The sequence below is a fragment of the Pezoporus occidentalis genome, unplaced genomic scaffold (assembly GCF_034315485.1).
Source record: "Pezoporus occidentalis ecotype Australia unplaced genomic scaffold, CSIRO_AGI_Poc_V1 ctg54, whole genome shotgun sequence".
Classification (NCBI taxonomy): Eukaryota; Metazoa; Chordata; class Aves; order Psittaciformes; family Psittacidae; genus Pezoporus; species Pezoporus occidentalis.
The window spans coordinates 6,457,571-6,474,574 of NW_026915877.1; the positions used below are offsets into that span (position 1 = coordinate 6,457,571).

A 17,004-nucleotide genomic window follows, 5' to 3' on the forward strand; every position below is an offset into this window, starting at 1 on the left:
GCTGCCCTTTTGTCAGCTGGGAGGAGGGAGAGAGGTGTCTTCACCAGAAGGACTTGGTTTACTTTGATTTAGCTGTCCTAAGGCAAATTGAAGTTTTTTTCAGAAATACCCTCTGAGGGTATACTTGTCATGGGTTGGAGGTGGGTCAGAGCAAATCCATCAGGTGTACAGGAACATACCTGTTGTTCATATGCACTGTGTGAGATAAAGTCAGTCCAGAATCATAGAATAGTTAGGGTTGGAAAGGACCTTAAGATCATCTAGTTCCAACCCCCCTGCCATGGGCAGGGACACCTCACACTAAACCATGTCACCCAAGGCTCTGTCCAACCTCTCCTTGAACACTGCCAGGGATGGAGCATTCACAGCTTCCCTGGGCAACCCATTCCAGTGCCTCACCATCCTTATAGTAAAGAAGCTCTTCCTTATGTCCAACCTAAACTTCCCCTGTTTAAGTTTTAACCCCTTGTCCCTTGTCCTATCACTACAGTCCCTAATGAAGTGTCCCTCCCCAGCATCCTTATATGCCCCCTTTAGATACTGGAAGGCTGCTATGAGGTCTCCACGCAGCCTTCTCTTCTCCAGGCTGAACAGCCCCAACTTTCACAGAATCACAGAATCCCAAGGGTTGGAAGGGACCTCAAAAGATCATCTAGTCCAACCCTCCTGCAAGAGCAGGGTAACCTAGAGTACATCGCACAGGAACTTGTCCAGGCAGGCCTTGAATATCTCCAACGTAGGAGACTCCACAACCCCCCTGGGCAACCAGTGCTCTGTCACTCTCATGGTAAAGTAATTTTTCCTGATGTTCACATGGAACCTCCTATGCTCCAGTTTACGCCCATTGCCCCTTGTCCTGTCACTGGATATCACTGAAAAAAACCTAGCTCCATCATCCTGACACTCACCCTTTACATATTTGTAAACATTGATGAGGTCACCCCTCAGTCTCCTCTTCTCCAAGCTAAAGAGACCCAGCTCCCTCAGCCTCTCCTCATAAGGGAGATATTCCACCCCCTTAATCAACTCTCTCAGCCTATCTTCATACAGGAGGTGCTCCAGTCCCCTGATCATCCTCGTGGGCCTCCTCTGGTCTTGTTCCAACAGTTCCATGTCTTTTTTATGTTGAGGACACCAGAACTGCACACAATACTCTAAGTTTTGTACACCAAAGTTTGGCACTGTCTTCTGACAAGCACTATATATGTTTCTTTTGAAATGTGAAGTGGATGGAAACAATTTGAAGACTTTCCAAAGCAGAGTGGTAGGAGGCCTTAGAGTCTGGAATGAGATACTCTCTTCTTCTGTGTGTTGGATCTAGGTTTCGGCAGCTGGCCGTACAGCTTGGGCGTTCATCCTCTTTACTGTTGGATTATCATCTCTAGGGCCTGTGCTGTTACAAACAAGATGCATTAAATTAAGCTTGATTTATTTTGGAGTGCATTGCCTCTTGAACAGAAGGGAAAACAGATGTTTAGAGAACATGACAAAATTCTAGCTATAGCTGGAAATACTTTTTAATTCCTTTTTATTGGTGAGGCTGGATTTTTGAGACTGTATTACAGAATTTGTAGGTTTTCCAAGAGTCATTATTCTAAACCTCACTATATATATGTGAGTTTCATATATATATATATATATATACATGCCCATTGTATATCCCAGTGGGAGAATATAACGAATAAAACCAGATCTGAACCCGTTAGCTGTGCTTGGAGATTCCTGGTAGAGATATTTTTCCTGCACAGCCATGAGCATTAACAAAGGCTGCCGAGAAGACCTGGGAGAAAGATTATGTCTTTACATAGTGTGAGCAATAAGTACTTTTCTTTACAACATGCTGTGCTTTTATGTTTTACTCTTCTACCAGCTTTTTGGAGACTGGGAATCTCATCTGCGAAGGATAATGAAATTGATTGCTGGCGGAGGATTGTCCATCACAGGATCCCACAACATGTGCGGTGACTATCTATACAGCGGTCACACTGTCATATTAACTCTTACATACTTATTTATCAAAGAGTGTAAGTTCGTTAATGTTCATGTGGAATTTCTTGTTGTATAAGTCTTTGCTAATTGATGAATTATTGTTGTACTGATTGGAAAATACAATTAAGGTAAAAGTGCATGCTTTTCCACTTAAATAATAGTACTTCGAAGACATAGGGCTTACTGAAAAAGAAAACCTTGGAAACAAAATAAAATACTTTACCATGTAGATGACTGAATTAAGCATCTTACTTAAAAAAAAGAAAAAGCAAACCAAAATCGTTTAGAATATAATTGAAACCTTCATTTCACTCTGCCTGATGAATGGTATTTCAGCTGTGTATTTCCTAGTCTCTTAAGACTCCAGATGAATGCCATGCTCAATGCAAGGTTTCTCATTTTGCAAGAGTCAAGCCTTAGTATATGCATTTATTTTTTATGAAAGGCAAAAGGAAAGGAGTGCTGTTTATGTAGAATCAGTATTAAAATAGAAATAAGTTAATTTTTACTGACCAAGGTATGTCATGTATGTATTGGGCTTGTTTCTCAAAGATTTAATAATGTTTCTATTTCTAAGTAACACCTTAAGAGAATGATACTTATTTTGTGATCTCAGCATTCCTACTTTTAATCTTAATGCAGGCATTGCAGTACCCACCCAGGATTGCAGTAGTCTGATAATTACAGCAGTAGTCTTGCATGTCAATAACATCACACTTTGAAATAATCACTGCTTGTGCTTCTTTCCAGATTCCCCACGGCGACTCTGGTGGTATCACTGGCTTTGCTGGGCGCTCAGCATGGTTGGGATGTTTTGCATCCTCCTTGCTCATGACCACTACACTGTGGACGTGGTGGTGGCTTACTACATCACTACAAGACTTTTCTGGTGGTATCACACAATGGCCAACCAGCAAGTGAGTTTCTCACAGTCTTTGGATCTGTGTGGTTCCACTTGTCATAGCGTGGTAGTGGATGAATTTCCACACTTTGAGACTTTCTGCAGGAGTAGGAGTGGACTCACCCATGTCCTGTGGAACATTCCTCTATTCCCACTTCACATTGGGTTTGCAGGAAACAAAAAGGCCTCATCAGCTGGGTTCATCTTGGGTTACACCTGCAAAAATATCTGAAGGTCTTCCCACAGGCAGGCCTCTCTGCTTCTGCTGTGTAACCTCAGTTTTTGAAGTCCTTCTGAATCTGGGCCAGTTGGCCAGTTTTGTGATAGCAGAACAAACCATTTAGATGTAATGGTTTTTTTTTTTTTGTGCCTTGGTGTTTATTTTGTTTTTGTTGAAGCCAGCTGGGTTTTCCTGGAATTCCGTGGTTCGTATACTTTAGTTAGATGGCACATCTCTTGAAGAATATTATGAGGCCTCAATACAAACGAACCGGTTTTCCAGAGTGTTTCCAAGTGGCAGTAAGATCTCTTGACTAAGAGAAATGTTTTGCTTTTGTGGCAGAGAGCAGGCTGTTCCTGTCCTAAGGCCCAAGTCTGGCAAGGCATGGAAAATAGGGTGATGAGGGAAATACTGAGAGCAAGGAGCTGCTTAGGAGGAGGCAGCACTTGATTTGTAATAATCAACCAGAGAGCAGTGGTAAATGATTCAGAGGTCATATGAAGAAGTCTAAATGAGGTCTCGTGTCAGTTCTTACATTCCTGCCAGTGAACTAGATCAATAAGAAGTGAGGTTACAGTGCTGAGGAATGTGAGAGGAAATGCGCAAGTCTGTTATCCATGGGAAAGACCTAATGAGTTAAGAGAAACTTAGGCCTGTAACAAATACTTTCTAGAAAAAGATACTTTGTTTCTGTTGCCTATGACTCCAGTTAATTATGTTTAAGAAAGACCCAGTGTGATGGTAGGAAATTAATTAATAATATGATGGTGCAGAGTTTTAGATCATATCAAGGTTTTCTAGCTACTGTGTCATATTATTCCAGTGGTTTTGATGCTACTTGAAGCAGTACACTACAGTCAGACCCTGTGGTACATTTTTACCACCAAATGCTTAATTGCAGGGAATGCACTTTGATGCTCAGTCAGTTTGGGAACCACTATGTTTGATACAAGTCTGTGCCCAGACTCTTGTCCTACACCATCAGACTGACTTCTGCACTTTGCATTTGCTTCTGGGCTCTTTCAAAACAATGGTGCTAAGTGGCTGTACATCCAAGGTGGAAACAATTGAAGTCAGGATTGCCTTGAATGCAAATGAGGGCTTGCTTCAGAAAAGCCCTTTGCCTTACTGTATGGAAATGTACCTGTTTTACTGCATGGTGTGACTTAGAAGATTGCTCAATATTGCTTCCCTAAGCTGCTGAGATGTTGGGAAATGCTGAACCCTGGATCCTTACCTGAGCACATGTTTGTGTGATGTTTTTTTTCCTGGTGCTGCTCCATTTGCAGGTGGCTGTGGCTTGTGTCTACTACTGTTGCCTCCTACTAGGGAGGGCTAAAGTTAACTTATTTTACATTTGAGTTCATGACATGGGAAGAAAGCTTAGTGTACAAGCCCCATGCTTGTGCTTTCTGGTGGGCTGATACAATGCTTCCCTGCTCTGACATTGAAAATGTGCAGCTGGGTAGTTGGATAACTCCCTTGGTGCCTGCCCACTCCTTGTGTTTCAGCTATGGCTTGCGCATAGCTAGGAGTGAAAGGGTGGATTGGGACCATTTGAGAGTACGTGGAGGACAGGGCAGGGTTCATTACCTCCTCCAAATGGGTTGAGGCATGCGTTGCTCATAGCTTTGTAGGCACACGGCTAGGCTCCAAAGATATGTTTGAGCTACATGTAATTTCAGAGGTACCTATGCAAACAGCTGTGCTTTGGGTTGGGTTGGTGTTTTTTCATTCCCAAAAGAAAGGAGACCCCAAACCTTTGGGCTATTGATTCTTTTCTTACGGGACCATTGAACAGCTGAGGTCTTGGAAACAAGGGTTAGCGTCCCTTGTGAGCACAGGGAGGCTGCGAAAAAGTAGCTTGGCTTCTCTTGGTCTTTGTCCAGGTCTGTTTGAGAGGTATGTCTAGATATGAAGAGATTTTTGGAAGCAGCTGTAAGCAGGACACCACTGATGAACTGATTGCAAGTGATGTGCAATGAAGTTGTGCAAGTAAGTCATGTGCTCTTTTGTAATTCTCTTTTTTCTGATTATCTTTGTGCAGGTGCTAAAAGAAGCTTCCCAAACTAACCTCCTTGCAAGGGTCTGGTGGTACAAGCCCTTCCAGTACTTTGAAAAGAATGTCCAAGGAATTGTACCTCGCTCCTACCACTGGCCCTTCCCCTGGCCGGTGCTGCACCGGGGCAGGCAGGTGAAATACAGCCGCTTGGTGAATGACACATAACAGCATGTCAACAGACAAAAGCGGGGGGAAAAGGACCTGTCCCAAGTGCTAATAACTCCATATGAGAAGATGCCATAAAAAAAAAAAAAATCAACTGCTCCCTAACCCTTTCTTTCAACAGTTCCCTTGACTTAACCTATTCAGTTACCTGGTAAGCACTGTGATCTTTTTTTCTTTCCAAAGGATCTGCGTTGGACAACAATAAAGAAAATTTAACTTATCATGCCATGCACTGTTATACATTTCTTGTCAATAGATTTGGGATTTACATTTACCCATCACCATGTTCCTTTGTATATGATGCGACGGCATAAATGAAAGCTTTTATATCATAAGTTCTGGTCTTTCCAGTCACGTCTGGAAATAAAGCATATTATTTTCTTGGGAAAACATACTTTTCATATCTCTTGCCCCAAAGATTGGGCTGTAAGCCATTTTCTAGCAAATGACTATGTGAAGGTTTCTAAATACCTGCCTTGGGTAAAAATCAAGAAATCTTTCTACCTGTTGCACCACGCTATGAATAAGGTGATAGACACAGGAAGGTTTGGTAATCTTGATTTTGTAGAATCTGCAGTGACTGTGTCAAAAAGTGCAAAAAAAAAAAAAAGTGCAAAAAAAAAAAAGTTGTAAAGTGGTTTTCTAAGTATTTCCTAACTTTATTTTTCAAAATGTGTATGAAAATTAAATTTAAAAAGATTTTTACATGTCAGAGGATAGAGAGTTAAAATTTAAAGAAAATGCTTCTTGGGAGAGAGAGATTTGTCTATGTTTCTAGTGCCTTTCTTGTCTTGATTGTATGGTCAGTAGGCAGTCTTAAATGTTTTTATTTAATATAAAGTATTCCATGAAAGCAGAATTATATATACTGTATAATTACTAATTTTTGCATTTATAGCTAAATTAAACTGGAAATTTGCTTATAATGTTGAAAATGCCATGTATAGGGTAAAAAAACAAATAAAAAGGGTCCGATCTTGCTCACACATTGTGGGCAGGTCATACTAAAAGGTATCACTTTATTGTCTACTTGGTAGCTGTATTTTAAAAAGAAAAACAGCCATGAATTCCGGTTTTTTAAGAACTTTACAAATGATCACTGAGTGAACTACAAATGGTTTCTCCATCCCGTATTGAAATGTTGTTGAAAAACAACAAAGATATTCTATTTCTTTAAAATATTTGTGCAGAAACTGCATGTAATTATAAGTTTCACTCCTACCATACATACTGTATGTTTGGGGAAGAATTCTATCCTAAACTTGCCAATGTGCAGAGCAAAATAGTTTTTTTTTAAAGAATGAAGAAGAGAAAATATATATATAAATATATATATATCCATTCTGTATTTTACGTGAAGCAGAGTTATCTTCTGTAGGGTTTTTGTGTATTCACAAGGTGATATTTGTATTGTAAAACAACAATGGTGAAGGAAAATAAAGAGGCTTTTGAAAAATGTAGTTTCCTTTATCTTTTTAATATTAAGTTTAAATTGAAAGCTGGGTTTATTCTTCCAAACCTTGCCTTTAATTTTATGTGTTATTGCACTGTAGGCCATCAAATTTGGACTGTATGGAAACTGCATTGGTTTTGAATTGCTGTTCGTGTTGGGCAAAACAGTGCCTTATCTGAAATAAATGCTATGCAATAGATTCTGATCGTGTGGGGGCTGGGAGCAGATGGGAGAAGCCTTCCTGGGAGCCATCACCAGGGCTTGAAAAATCTACTGTGAAACTGCTGGAATGGAGCACGTTGCAGGGTAAACATCCATGACTGCAGGATCTACTGGTCCTGTCACTTAAATGGCAGAAGGGAAAAACGAGAAGTGAAAGTGCCAGTTCTTTTTTTTTGGAGGGGGGATGGGTTTATCTCCACTTCTTTGCACTGTTCCTCAGTCTTGGCTAAAAACTTCCTTGGAGAGTATATGGGGTGTTACTTCTGCTGCTTTGTCTCACTGTTGCTTGGGATGCTAAACAAAGACTAAACCATTTCTTACCAGTTCTCTTTCTCCCTAGGAGGGAGGGGCCATGCTTCTTGGCAAAACCCTTCACAACAGTATTTGCAGAGCTGCCTGCAAATTCCAGGGATCAGCTCTGCACACTTTACCTTCAGTTGATGGTATTATCTTGGCAACTCTATGGTTGAAAGTACATTTAAAATAGAAAGCAAACCCCCCCAAGAGAGAATTCATGCTCCCAGAAGTAAATGACTAGTAGATTTTTCCAGACCTGGCATCACGCACATCAAAACCATTGACATAAGTAAATGTATGGATATATGCACATGATATTAAATGGAATCTGCTGAATTCTGCATTGTAGTGTCTGACTTACTGCATGACTTACTTGCTAAACGTGGTTTCATGTTTTTTCACATGCTTTGGTAAAGCATGCTATCTTGAGAAATAACTGGGCAAGCAGGGATATGGAGCTCAGCAGTGTGGCATTGCTTTGAGTGCTGCCTGATCTGGAGGAGGGGACCAAGGCACTATATATGGGACAAAATTGTTGCGCATCACTGTAAACTCCAGACTGTGGTGCTTGTGCTGCCTTGATTCCCTCTGCTGTATCTGCTCACCAGCACCAGCTTTTTAAGATGGGTAATGGTTTGTGATGGCACCAGTGCTGCAACAATTGGTGCGTGGAGTGCAACTGCTCATTGTTTAACATGGTGCTAATAGTTGGGGATATCAAATTTCCCACCACCGAGTGCTTCAGCAGCATTTTCCGCAAGCCACTCAGGTGTGGTATACATGTACAGTGATTCTTCAGCCTTTGCTTTCTGGAAGAGCATAGCCATGGGTGATGGAGGTCCTCTGGAGGCTTTGAACACCTGTGCTTGCCTTTGAACTTTGTGTTTCTGGGGTGAGATCATTGGGCAACTTCCAGGGGTAATCCTATTTACAATTAGAGGCTGAACCACCACGTACATCATTCACTGCACTGGTGCATGGGTGCATAGCGTACATCTACCTTGGTAAGTGAATATTGTGCTGTTTGGGTGCACATGGACCTTTGCTATTGATCCCCATCAGAGAAGTGAGCATGGCAGATTTGGGCCAGTGTAGAGCAAGAAGTCAACAGAAGAGATGAAGTCTGGTAGTGTCTGCCTTGATCAAAGCAAACAGCTAATGGCTTTTTCCACACTGTGCCAGTAAAGCCACCTTCTCTTGATGTTGTAATTGAACATTGAATTGTTTAGTTTGAGGTCATTTGTAGGACGATAGGAGCCTGTTTTGTGTGTGGAGGGGTAAACCTTAACATGTCCTGTGCAGATTCCAGGAGGCTGAAATTTGAAAGAGGGGCTTTCACCAGAGAATGATGGAAAATGACAGCTTGAGGTAGAGAAGGACCTGGAAACTGTCTTGGGTCCTAGACAAACAGAAACCAAGACTTTTGCAAGGAGAGTGGACTTTGATGTTGCTGAGATCCACCTCAGTTTAGCTTTTAGTCCTTCCAGATGGAGAAAGTTTTAAGACCCTTAATCTGCAAGGGTGGGAAATTTTTGAGGAGCATAAGCTAAGCAAGGTTAATGATCCCTTTGTTTTTCTGTACTCTGAAAAGATTAATTAATCCCTATCAACCTCCCCCCCTCCTGCTTTTATTCAGGGACAGCTCAGTGCCCTTCGGTTTATCCTTGTTCTGGTGCTGGGGTATCAGAGTGCTCCCCTAAGACAAGCCACCACAGGTTGCTGTTTTGGCGACTTTTACTACCAAATTCAGCAGGTTCTGGAAGCAAACGTTTTCTGGAAGGATTTAAGGCTATTTTTTGACCATTTCATAAGGACTCTTTCCACAACCATGTGCCCAAAATAGAGATGAACACTTTGCGTCATGCAGCGTAGTGTTCCCATGCATCTCCTGTAACCTAGCAGGAATACATATTTTACTTGTAGAAAATTAACATAAATTTTCTAGCACTGGTGCATCTTAATGTAATTTATGCCTCTGGTTATTTGTGTATGCTGTAGGCTTGGCAGGGAATGCTAGTGAGCACCAAGATTTGGCCATGACACTCTGCACATCCCTTGTGTAGCCTTGTTTAAATAGTAAGCACGTCGCTAGCGAAGTTTGGGAGGAGGTGGGAATCCCCCAGCTTGACTGCAGGTGGTTTTCAGCAGCAGTGTCTCAGCCCTGCTAGTTACTCTTGCTGGCAGATGGTTGGCATGTAGGCATAGGTGGGCATAGAGCAGCCCACCTTGTTCATTTTATGCCTGATTTTTGCCCAGAAAAAGCCAGTGGGAGTTATTTTGGAAAGGATCTGCCCAATTCTGCATTGCTCTTTTTCAGTCTCTGGGCCCAGGGAGTAAAAAGCTTTTCTGTATCTTGTGCCAGAGCTCTTCTGCTTTGCACATGCTGCTTGGCTCTTCCTCTGAGCGATGTTTTCCCCATGCTCTCCCACATCTCCGGTAAGTGCCATGCCTGCGGGGCTGATGCTGTCTGTGAGCGAAACAACCATTCATCCAGGGCCTGGGGCTGGCTCTGATAAATGCAGCTTTGGATGTGAATGAAGTTAATGTCACCAGAGCATTTCCAACAAATACTTCTAAATGTGTCCTGCTGCCAATTGATCCTGTTGTAGGTTGGTGAAAGGGGAATGGGTTAGCTTAGGGGAATGTGCTTTGGCCAGGAAGTGGTGGTCTGAAGCCAAAGTTGGCTGCTGTAGGCTTTCTTCTGATATCTCATACAGTCCTGAGCACTGAAAGTGCTGCCAGTTTAAACTTAGAAATCTCTGAGAAATTTTGCTCTCAAAAGACCTTTGTTAAAACAATGTCTCTCTTGAGCAGCCCTCCCTGGTGATGAGGATGATCCTCCAGGTATTACTGTGGGGTCCAGCTGCTTTGGAGTTGGTTCCATCCCCTTTAACATGATGGGGACAACTTGCTGCAAGAGCTTTCCTGCAGGGTGCCTTCACCCCCTGGAAGGTTCAAAGCGATTCATTCAAGCTCTGCTTTTGCCCATGTAATGTTTTAATGCATCTCCCTCCCCAGGCTTTGCAGAGCATCTGCAGTGACAAAGGGTCTCTCCTTTGGATCCATTTATGATGCGCTGGGTGACTTTGGCCAGCATACTCCCCGACTCTAATAATTGCTTCTGCTCAGGCTTCCCCACTGGTTGCGTGCAGCTGCAACACACACCAATCACAGTGTAGAATTTCATAACTGCTGATTTTCATTTTCCCTGGGCGAAAGATATCCTGCCAGACAAGTTATTTGAGCAACCCTCTGGGGTTTTTGGTTCATTTCAGCTTCTTGCAGGCAGAGCAGGTTGGGTGCGATGAGTCTGAGCTGCAAGTCTCGAGTGCAAAGTGAGGATTTGCATTTGCAATGTTGGCCAAGGCAGCCCTCTGCCGGGTGAGTGAGCCCTGGCTCTCCCCACAAGGTGATTTTTTGTTTTTTTCCTTTTCCACTTAATATTTTATAGTCTTAAAGAGAGCACAGCAGGCAAAGAGCTCAGCACATCACCTGTTTCCCTGCACTGATGTCTCCCCCTTGGCTGGAAGATGCAGGTCTCTACCTTCCAGCAGTGAAAGATGCTCTGATTCATTGTTTTTTAGCCTATCATGTACTTCCGTGCTTTGCCTGCATTTATGACTGAAACATACCTTCCCATTGCATTTGGCAGCCAAGTTACTTTTGTTAAATCCACAATTAACCTTTTTTTTTTTTTTTGTCAGAGACTCTGATACTTGCCTCAGTGCCCTCCTTGTCATTTGGTTTGTACTGCTGTTCAGGGAAATGAAAACCTGGCGCCTTTCCACGTCTGTCCATTTCTACTCCATATTCTTCCCATGGAAGGAATGACTGACCCATGCTTTGTCACATGGCCTCTTCATGAGGTCATTCTGCACTTTAGCCTGTGGGAAACCTCAGCCAGGCTAGGGGAGCAGTAAGGGAGGTACTTCAGCTTTGAAAGCAGTAACATTATGTATGAGACAAGGAATGTGTGTTTGGCCTTTTGCTGCTGCTTCAGATGATTGATGGAAAAATATTTTTAATTTGTGGTGAAGCTTTAACCCATTGGATTTAATCTGTGAATGGATTTAAGGCATCTGATCTGGGGAACTTTTGGGTGTTCCCACATCTGAACATCAGTCAAGTATGAGACAGCAGCAGACCATTGCCAGGACTTGGTTGTTCAGAAGCGTAGAAGGTCCTTACTCATACTGCATCCCAGGATAGGATTTTAGGAACGTTTGGTAGATATCCCTTTCGGGTCAGCTATCATCGAGTGATCTGCACATGACTTGAGTTCAGAAACTGTAATTGTTCCAGTTTTACTACCTTTGCAAAAGGCCTTCTCCCCATTCAGCCTGCCCTTCCTAAACTTACCGTGCATGCTCCCAGCTGTGTTGTCCAGCAGGAAAATCGCCGTTTATCACCACAAATAGGTCTTATTCTGCTACCAGGAGCAGCTTTCAGCCATGCTGTGGTGATTCCACAACATAGGGTGCTGTCTCGCAGTAAGCCTCAAGTACCCATATGCCACATCCCAGAGTTGTTGGTGTCTTTCCTGGAAAATACCTTCACTGCCCCCAACAACTGTTTAGCACATGTGCAAGGGCCAGTGCTTGAGGATCTTAAGGGATGCCAGAGAGCCCAGTGCTGGGTCTGCAGCATGTTTTTGTTGTGCAGCTCTTTATGGGCCTGCTCTTCTAGTTTTCTTTCTCTTTGGCATCACTTTTGTCCTCCCCTTGGTTTTACACTGAAGTTTCAGGTGCTACCTGTACCCACAGAAAAGGGTTCTGAGCCTCAGTGATGTGTTTAGAACTGGCTTTAGCCATGTTCCCTTGTGTCACTGAAGCCCAAGCTCAGACAGTTTCTGTGAGCAGGCAAAAGTCATGTCCATGGCTGAAGCTCCTGTTGAACCCAATGGGATGAGCTCTCCCAGTGGGGGTGGCAGATTTGACTTTAGCAGAAGAACTAGAGGTTTCATGAAGCCATTGAAGCCATTCACAAAACAAATACTTGAAGAGATGAGATCTTGGTGAAACACCACGATTTCTGCATTAGCCACTGGAGGCACAAGATGTTCCAGAAGGGAATCACTGACCCAAGTGTTGGGCAACCAAACAGAGAGTTTGAGAGAGATCTGGTGCTACTGCTTGGTGCTTCTGGGTCAGTCTGTGTGCCAGCCTGGTTGTGGGGTTGGACTCAAGCATGGCCACCATGTTCATGTCGTGTTTGTGACTTCCTTCAGCCAACAGAGGTACCTGCTGCTGTTTGGAGCAGGTGTGTGAGTGTTTTGACCAGGAAAGGTGGAGAAGAATATCCATGAATACCTTCCTGATCAACCCCTGTTGTGTCCCTGCTAAAGCCTGAGCAGCTTTTTGCTGACAGCTCTGTGCAGAAACGTTATCTTCTGCCATCAGTATCCTCCTGTGTCCACGTAAAAAGGACTTTGGCCATTCTTTATAAAATAAACAACATTATCTAAGAGCCCACATAATTGCTTTCCCGTCCTCACAACCAGGATCACAGCTTTGCTGAACATTGTGGGTCTGTACAAGTAACATGCCCATGTTGTGATGATGGTGGTTTCAATTTTCTGCTTAGGAAGCAAGTATTTAGCAAATAGGCTTGAATCAAGGTTTCTGTCGTCCAAGTGACGAGGCCTGCAGCATGTCTGACCTCACTGGAGAATTGCCTACTGTTATGGGGTTTTTGCAATGGCTTCCCAGGGCAAAAAAAAGATTTGCACCCTAGAAACACACTGGGTCAATGCAGTGGCAGCAGATACCCTGCCGGAATTCTGTTTCTGTAGAAGGTGGTGCAGAATGTTCCAGTGTAATAAAGAAAAGCCTAGCAAAATAGTGCTCTTTCTTTGTTTTTTGATATGCTCCAGCAGAGGCAAACAAAGCTTCATCCAGATTATGCAGCAGATCTGTCCTCTTCCCAGCTCTGTGTATGAGGTGAGTGATACCAGCAGGTAGGTCAGTCACTTCTGGACTTTTTTTATAATGAGTTTAACAGAAAGGCGGTAGAATTGGTATGAGTCTCCAGGAGGGCCTTTTGAGGATGTTCAAGAACCCCACACACCATCCAGCAGATAATTGTATGAAGCAGCAGGTGCTTCACCCCAAACATGGGGCTGCACTTACAGGTAGGAAATAAGTTTCTGTTAAAATGCAAAAGAATGTGAGTTTTTACTTTGTGCCATTATGAGATGTCTTTTGTCTGTCAACCAAAACTCAGTTGGGAGTGGGAAAATGGGATGGTTGGGTTGCTGTCCCAGTGATGACAAGCCACGTCAGAAAAGCAGAGATGCTTTAGAGGAAGGTTTTGTTCTCCTTCTGTAGGAAGGCAGCCGTTCCTTTGAGCCTCACTGCTTAAAGCATTACTTTTATTTACAGTTTTTACAGATGAAGTATTTTCTGCTTGTTTGGCTTAGATAGGGCATGGCAAATAGCCCTGTTCCTGGTGGGGGCAAATTGCTTCCTGTTGTGATTGCATCCTGCATTCCCGGCTGGCCCATGGAAACCTCATGCGTTCTCTGTGAGTTATCCAAAAATGCTTGTTGCAAGAAGCACTGCAGCTTTGAATGAATGTCTTCTGCTTGCCAAATTCAAGTGAAGCCACTCTGAGCCTCCATTTGGAAGGGGCTCAGACAAGAGCAAGTATTAAAGCTGGAACAAACTGCTGTAAGACCACTTGAAGGACCATGAAAATGAGAGAGGAGGAACAGATAAACAGCCAGACTTTAGGCTATTTCTCTTGAGTGGGGTGAGCAACAGTGAAGCACCACTGATGGAGTGTTACATCCTTCCCCTTCATAGTCTGTGGGAAAGCCAGTGCTCTGAGAAATTCAGGGCCAAAATGATGGAAAGAAAAGGAAGGAAAGCAAAGAGACAGAACAGATGAGTAAGTACTCTATTTACTTTTGAGACTTTTACTTAAATGTAAGTTTTCCATGGGGAGAGCACCTGGAACACCCAGGGCATGTTGGAAGTCCTTGGTGTCCCGTGTGTACTTTCCCTCTTTATCTCTTTGGTGATTTTCCCTGTTGCCATTCCTGCACACTGATGTTGGAAGACCAGGATGGAGAAATCCAGTTTCAGACAGCTTGCTGAGAAGGTTGTGGTCTCCTATGCATTTATATGGTAAAAACTTTGTTTTATACGGTCTCGGCTTTGGTGGCTTTGACCAGGAAGTGATGGTTTTATGCAGGCTGGTTTTGAAGTGAAATGTGGATGCTGGGGGAAAGTGTCAGTTCTTTGAAATGATCTGGAGTGGTGAGAAACTACAAAATAAGGAGCAGAAGGGGAAGCAAATGCATCCCTGGTTTGTATTTTTAAAGAAAATTTACCTTTTTTTTTCTTTTTCTTTTTTCTTTCTTCCCTAGAGGTTAAAACATGGATGTGCTTTGAATTCTCTTTCATAATTATTTGGAAGCACAACCTTTGCTGTATAAGGAAATGCACATTTGCAAATTGTTTACTGGGTTTCCTCTTCTCAGCTTTGCCTTACTGCATCAGTGGATCCATTATTCATGAGTGGCTGTAGAAGTTCTTTTTTTATGTAAGGGTACGTTAAGAAAATATTTTATCTTTCTGAATTTCCGAATGTATGATATGTTTTTTAAGACAGGAAAAATAGCATCGTTTTATCCTCCGAGATCTCTTCACACGGTTTACCTACAAAGTTGTTCTGAACCCGAGTTGTTTAATCCCACTGAGTGAGAGGATCCACAATCTCCTGAGTGCTCCTTGTCAAATATTATCAAGTGATTAAAACCTGGTACCTGGTGTCATATGAGAAATCAAGAGCATCCTCCATGAAAGTCAAGACCGGCTGGGTGTTTCCAGGAGTGGCTGGGTGGTATCATCAAACCAAGTAGGCCTGCAAGGGCTTTGCTGGCTTGTCTCATAGTTCTCTGCAGCATTTGCGTTATGTTGAGAATGAAAATCCTGTGCTGTTTGCAGCTACTGGGTGTATCTGGGAAGGGTACAAATTGCTATTGTGTGATAGCAGTTACGCGTAAAGCCATTGTTTTGGTAGGATAAATATTATAAATAAAATACAACTTTCTTTGGTCTCATTTAGCACAAAATGAGAAGGGGAAGAAGTTGAAAGACTCTCGGTCTTGGGGAACATGGTGATCTGGGCAAACCTTTTCTTCTTATGAGAATATTATCTTTGAGATATATCTTTCGCATATATATACATATATGAGAATTTCATCTTGTGACATATTATGACTTGATACCAGCCCAGGCTGATGTGTAGTCCCAGACTATCCAGACAGTGCTGGAAAATTACCTCCCAAAGGAAATTTCCTGAGCCTGCATGCATTTCACATGTGCCTGCTTTCAAATCCCACGTTTTCTCCCACCTCCAACATGGAATATAACTTCAGGGATGTCCTGACCCCTCCAACCATGACTACTGTTACTTCCTGGGCTCTGGTTTCCTTCCAGCCTGCATCTTGCAGGGTTGCTGATCTCAACAACCAGTGGTTAATGAGTAGGTCCATGAGCACCCTACCCCTGACAGGGCAGCTTTTGCAGGGGGTTTTATTTTTCAGGCTAGGTGCTCCAGTGTGGCGGCACTGGGGGTAAGCATCGTGCCTCCAGTGGGACCACAGTCCTCCCTTGTGGGGGCTGTGCTGAAAACCTGTCTGAGGAGGTGGATGTGAGGGTGCAGGTGCCAGTAGGGATGGTTTCTCCTGAGAAGTGCTGGAAACAATTCCAGGGCTTCTCTTTTGAGCCAGTTAATTGTTTCTCACTAGATTGACAGTGGCTCTGAGGTGTTCCAGGGTACCTGTTGCACTGCCATGTGATGACCTCTGTGTACTCAATAAACACTCTCCAGGATACCATTTGGTAATTCACCTTCTCTGGAGACACTGAGTCGTGTTCCCACAAGAAGGAAGAAGTTCAGGGGGATTTACCAAGTCCTTAGTGCTTCAGCTGAAGTCTTTGCAGTCCAGGAAGTCCCTTTTCTGTACCAAAAAGTCTTGTTGCTTCTGCAGTCCTGAGCCAGGACAGATGGACATGGTCGTGCCACCCAGGGGAGATAGGGACCCACAGCTCCCCGTAACCTCATCAAGCAGCCTTTTTAAAAGGAAAAGTGTTTCAGATATTCCCCAAAACTTGTTTTGAGCTGCTACCAAGCTTCTTTTTCCTCTTCCAGCCCCAGCAACAGCTAGCTTGTCCTTTCTGGAGTTAGAGAGCCATGGTGAGGTCTTTTCCTCAGTTCTTTGCATATCATGGGGTGAGACTGGAAGGACACACTATCACTATACCAACTCCTTATAATTCAATTTCTTAAGTTTTCAATCCAGCAAATATAGCACCTTCAGGAAGAGCCCTTGCTTTTCCTGCCAATGCACAACTTATTTCTGGCGCTTTTCTGTCCCAGGACCTCTCCCTTCAGAGCAGAGTAATTGACTGCTCATGGCTTTGTCAAATGAGGCTCTTCAGTTACCTCCAGGGCCAGTGCACAGTTTGGGGCTACCTTGAAACCCGAGGCAGGGTGTTCCCAGCAGCATAGGGGTGACCACTGGTATCTATCAACCCACAGGCTGTTTCTCCACCAGCGGCAAGGGCAAGTGTGTTCCTCTGGTGTTGCAGAGAGGAGATAAATCTTGCTTCTCCTCACAAGCTGGTCCAAAAATCACCGAGTCAAAAGGCGATACTGAACGTGACCTTGAAGTGATGACTCAGACT

At 43.3% G+C, this 17,004-nt stretch overlaps 1 protein-coding gene across 4 annotated transcripts in view; it reads left to right on the forward strand.

The window, feature by feature from the left end:
* The window catches only part of SGMS1 (sphingomyelin synthase 1), a 99,906-nt gene extending 92,261 nt beyond the window's left edge, over positions 1–7,645 (forward strand). For all 4 annotated transcript variants that reach the window (XM_062637915.1, XM_062637916.1, XM_062637917.1 and 1 more), the window contains 3 exons: positions 1,871–2,024; positions 2,740–2,906; positions 5,158–7,645. In XM_062637915.1, coding sequence (XP_062493899.1) covers positions 1,871–2,024; positions 2,740–2,906; positions 5,158–5,337 — 501 coding nt within the window. In that variant the 3' untranslated portion in view covers positions 5,338–7,645. The remainder of the gene's footprint in view (positions 1–1,870; positions 2,025–2,739; positions 2,907–5,157) is intronic.
* The last annotated feature ends 9,359 nt before the right edge of the window (positions 7,646–17,004 follow it).